Consider the following 4890-nt stretch of genomic DNA (forward strand, 5'->3'; position numbering starts at 1 on the left):
AAAAAAAATTTCACTGAATGTGAACTTTTCCTTGTCACTCTTGAAGCAATAGTATAAAAACAATTTGTACAGCAATTACTTAGCAGTCACATATGATTAAGATGGGGAGAAATAAATCCCTCATGTTGTTTGGTGAATTACAGAGTACACCTTCACGGCTGTTCTGTCACTATGTAATGTGACCTTACAGGACCACTGTGTCATATGTGGAATCATTATAAGCTGAGCATTCCTAATCTGAAAGCTTCAAAATCACTGGGCACAGTGGCACATACCTGTGATGCCAGCAGTTTGGAGTCTGTGAAGTAAGTGTTTTAGCTTGCTGTAAAACCTTGCCTCAACATACCAAAAAATTATTCAGAAAATTTTAGTTAGATGGTGATATGAAGAGGTAGCTCTCTCATCTCCTACAGTTTGGATGTGGTTTGTCTCCCCCAAAATTATGTGCTGGAAACCTCTTTAGTGGTAATAAGAGGTAATGGAATCTTTAAGAGATGGAGCCTAGTAGGAGGGAATTAAGTCAATGGGACATCACCTTGGAGGAGACTAAGTAGTTCTCACAGGACTCGAACAGCTCCTAAGCAACAGGCTGTTGTGGTGGAATCTGGTACACATTCCTGGGATCTTCTTTTGTATACAACTTTCTGTTTTTCTGCCATCCTGTGGCCAGGGACCCTCACCAGCATGCCAGAACCATGCTATTTAGACCGTCCAGGCCACCAGAATCTTTAAACAAATAAAGCTGTTTACGAAGTGCCTACCCTTAGGTATTTTAATATAGAAACACAAAATACACTAATATATCATCTGACAGCTTCTCTCTTCTTGAAGTAGAATCTTGGGTAATCTGTGGAGAGGCAGGGAACTAAAGAAAACGTGTTGAAAAACAACAAGGGCCTAAACTTTAAACTCTCTATTGATGTTGACACTGTAAATTGCTATAAAAGCCACTACCTGAACAAGAGGTCCTTCAAGTATTAAAGAGGAAGAAAAGGAACAAGAAAGACTCATTATATTTTCAATGGCTAATAGAACACCCAGAAGCAGCTTAAGGGGAGTTGAGGGGCAGTGCTGCAAAGATTTGATGCAATTATTTTAAACAAAGGGACCCAAATCTGTTGGACTTGCAAATTCAAATACAGAATACAGAACCTATTTTCCTTGTTTCAGTCTGAAGACCCTCTTATTTTTTATCTACTTTGAATTTTAATTCCTTCTAAAGTACCATGGAACTCTTTATTGTGAGTGTTTATGTGTGTGTGTCTGTCTTAATAGACCAGGCTGGTCTCAAACTCTCAGAGATCTGCTGCCTCTCTCTGCCTCCCGAGTATTGGGATTAAGGTGTGCATCACCACTGCCTGGCTTAATTTTGTTTTTTATATACTATTAAACATCCCCAAAATACTAACACTAAATATAAGAGCAAGTTCATATAGATAGATAAGTGAAGCACCAAATACAGAAACCTGCAGAAACATTCTAAAAAAGCTGTTTTTCGGGCTTTTAAGAAAAACAGTTTTCCATAATCAAAAGCAGACAACAGGCATAGATAAAGGAGCCATTCTTGTCTTAGAAGAGGTCTGTAGTATAAACTATGGAAAGCTATTTGACGAGAGATTTAAAATATCACACAACCTATTTGACATAAAATAATTCAAATAGCAGTTACAAGGGAGCATACTATCTGTCCTATATATGGGAAATAAATACATTAGCTGGGTATGGTGGCACATGCCTTTAATCCCAGCACCAGAGGCAGAGACAGGTGGATCTCTGTGAGTTCAAAGCCAGCCTGGTCTATACAGCAGGTTATTGGCCAGTCAAGACTACACAGTGAGAGCCTGTCTCAATTTTTTTTAAAATTATAATATTTTATATAAGTTCATAGTTTCTTCCACCTTGGCTGACACACAGGCTATGAAATAGCCTATTGTAGGTCTGCTAGACACTCGATGTGGTCTGCTTGCTGCATACATATACAGATGTGCTTTCTGGCTTTTGCGGTAAAAAGTAGATTTTTTTTCTTCATCCCATTAAAGTTTTACTTTTATCAACTCAATGTTTTACTTTTCTTTTCTTTCATATATGTGCACAAGCGTGTATAGAGCCCAGAGATTGACACCTGGTGTCTTCCTCTATACTTTATACTGTATTTTTTTAAACAGGGTCTATCACTAACCTCAGCTCTCACAGACAGCAAGGCTAGCCATCCAACAAGCTTGAGGACTCTGTTTGTCACCCCCTTTCACTCCACTCTACTGGAGTCAGAGATGTGTCCTGCCGAGTCTGACTTTATAAACTCAGGTCACGTTTGCATTTTAAGCACGTTACTCACTGAACCACATTCCCCAGCCCATATTTTTAGTTTGGTAAACATTTTTTTTGTTGCTATTATTGTTAAAAAAAATAAGACACAAGGCTGAAAAGATGGCTCAGAAGTTAAGAGAATAAACTGCTCTTGAAGAGGACTTGAATTTGCTTCCCAGTACTACTGTAGATTGGCTCACAACCACCTATAATTCTAGTTCCAAAAGTATCTGAGGTCTCTGTGCCTATACCTACATATAGATATACATACACATAACTAAAAATAACAATAAAAGACCAGGACACAAACATACATATCAGCCCAGGCTGTACACAGAATCAGATCTTTGATGCCACTGTCTTGTACGTCCATTGTCCATATCTTGTCCTATTGGAAGGTCTTTGGAGAAAACAATATGTATGCTACTGTGTGGTCTCCTATGATTGACAGTGCCTTCTTCTAGATGCCCTTCTGAGGACCTGCCCCACTTCCTGATCAGCTCTCTCTACTCAGAAATGTCTATGGTGGGCTGTTTGGTTTATCTCCTTTCTTCAACAGAATTTTTAATTCATAAACAGCACACCATGGATATTCCTGCTTGTAGATGCAAAATTTTTGGCCTGGGATAGGGGAAGATATTTTCAAACTTTTTATTTTTTAAAGACTGATTTTTATTTTTAATTATGTGTACACTTCTGCAGAGACAAAAAGTGGGTGTCAGATTCCTTTAAACTGAAGTTACAGATGGCTGTGAACCACCCAAAGCAGGTGCTGGGAACAGAACTGGGGTCCACTACAAGAGCTGTACATGTTCCTAACTGCTGAGCAAGTTTCCTAAACCCACTCACTTTTCAAACTTTTTCAGGAGTTTGCTGAGGCTCACAAAAGCCTGTTAAACCTTAACTAAATTTCTTGGCAGGTCTTTTTCTTCCTTCTCCCATGGTTTCGTTTTCTCCTGTCTCTTCAACTTTGTGTTCAGTACATGGCAGGAATATTTCAGCTCCATTAAAATCTTGTGGGACCTTGCATAATATACATATTCCCTAAGACATTCCCATGGTAGGGGCATTGTTGAATTTAAAGTGGCTCTTCATGTACTTTATGGTTTTTAATTCTTTGCATCACTCTAAAAACATAAGCAACATATAAGAAGCAAAAAACAAACAAAAGGTCAAAAGAAGATATACTACAAGTTTATAGGTTACATTTTAGGGATCCTTACTTCTTCTGGTGAGAAGTGGTACGCCGGGTACAAAAGACAGCGATGATCACAACCACCACAATGGTGATGACACCAACAGAGACAATGATGACCAGCAGCATATTGCTGTCTAGAGGAGAGGTGGGGCTCCCATGAGGGCTGTTGCTGCCTGCACAGGGAAAATGGTACACCTGTTAATTTGTTAGGCGATTTAAAAATATACATTCAATCAGGCTATTAAAGCATTCCAAGGTATTTCATGGGAACTTCCTTCATACCAGCTATCAGAGCTCCACATAATGTGCCACTCAAGGAAATTATTTCTAGATTCTAAGTTCCTAGGGATATGAGAGTCTGCTCCCCCAACACCCTCAGGGATTAGCACAGAGGTTTGCTCAAAGAATAGCATTTAGTGGAAACCTTCAAGGGTACTGACATGGTAGAGCTTCCAAAGCTCAAAGGTTCAGATACTTTCTGACAAATATGTCAGAGATCTTGCCTCTTTGGTGTCTTGTAAGATGTGCAGATTCATTTTTAAAAGCTCCATGCTGAGCTGCAGAGAAGTGTGAGTTCGTGGGTTCTATACCCAGAACCTTTGGGCATGGTGACACGAGCTTATAATCTCAGTGCTGGGGAAGCAAGGCAGGTGGAGCTCTGGTAGGCAGAACACTGGAGCACAGGGATTGGTCAGCCGAGCCCACTTTGTGAATTGCAGCCCAGTGAGAGACCCTGTCTTAAAATGTGGACAGAACCTGGGCCTCTACATGGACCATGTATATAACACCCATCCCCCAATCACCATTTCTAAATTCTTTGGTTTTTTTTTTTTTTGCTTTTAAAATCATATAAAACGCATATTCCTATAAAGTAAAAAGTTTTCCTTAACATACAGATGTCTGAAATTACAAAATCACTATTTAAAAACTAATCTTTTTTTCATAAGCATACAGACAATACAATTTCCTTATTCTACTTCAGCAGAAAGCAGGTCTAGACGTATGTATTATTTTGACAATTATTTATTGAGCGGTTACTATGTGCCAGTTATTATTGTAGGTATTCTAGATGCAACAGTGAAGAGCAAAGATGTGAATGCTGGGGGTGGGAGGTTGGCACAAGCAATAAACAGATAAGAAACTCTAGTTCAGCTATGACAAAAGCAGGGGAAGGTGCTACACTGCGGAGTGACTGTGTGGGTGACGTAGACTGAGTAGTTGAAAAGCTTTTCTGAATCTAATGTGGCTCGGCCTCAAGTGTAAGGTCTCTTTCTTTCCACAATGTTGGAGAAGCAAGGCCTGGAGTCTGCACCTGCATATCCCTGTAGACAGCTTCTAGAACACACAATCTGGACTCTAAATTCAACTTGTTTTCATTTTTTTTT

General features: G+C 39.4%; 1 protein-coding gene across 8 annotated transcripts in view; it reads right to left on the bottom strand.

Annotated features, from left to right (window-relative positions):
• The window catches only part of Neo1 (neogenin 1), a 167425-nt gene that overhangs the window by 16575 nt on the left and 145960 nt on the right, over nucleotides 1-4890 (bottom strand). For all 8 annotated transcript variants that reach the window (XM_005369490.3, XM_005369494.3, XM_005369492.3 and 5 more), the window contains one exon: nucleotides 3531-3678. In XM_005369490.3, the coding sequence (XP_005369547.1) occupies nucleotides 3531-3678 (148 nt within the window). The remainder of the gene's footprint in view (nucleotides 1-3530; nucleotides 3679-4890) is intronic.

This window comes from Microtus ochrogaster, unplaced genomic scaffold (assembly GCF_000317375.1).
Source record: "Microtus ochrogaster isolate Prairie Vole_2 unplaced genomic scaffold, MicOch1.0 UNK49, whole genome shotgun sequence".
NCBI classification, from domain to species: domain Eukaryota; kingdom Metazoa; phylum Chordata; class Mammalia; order Rodentia; family Cricetidae; genus Microtus; species Microtus ochrogaster.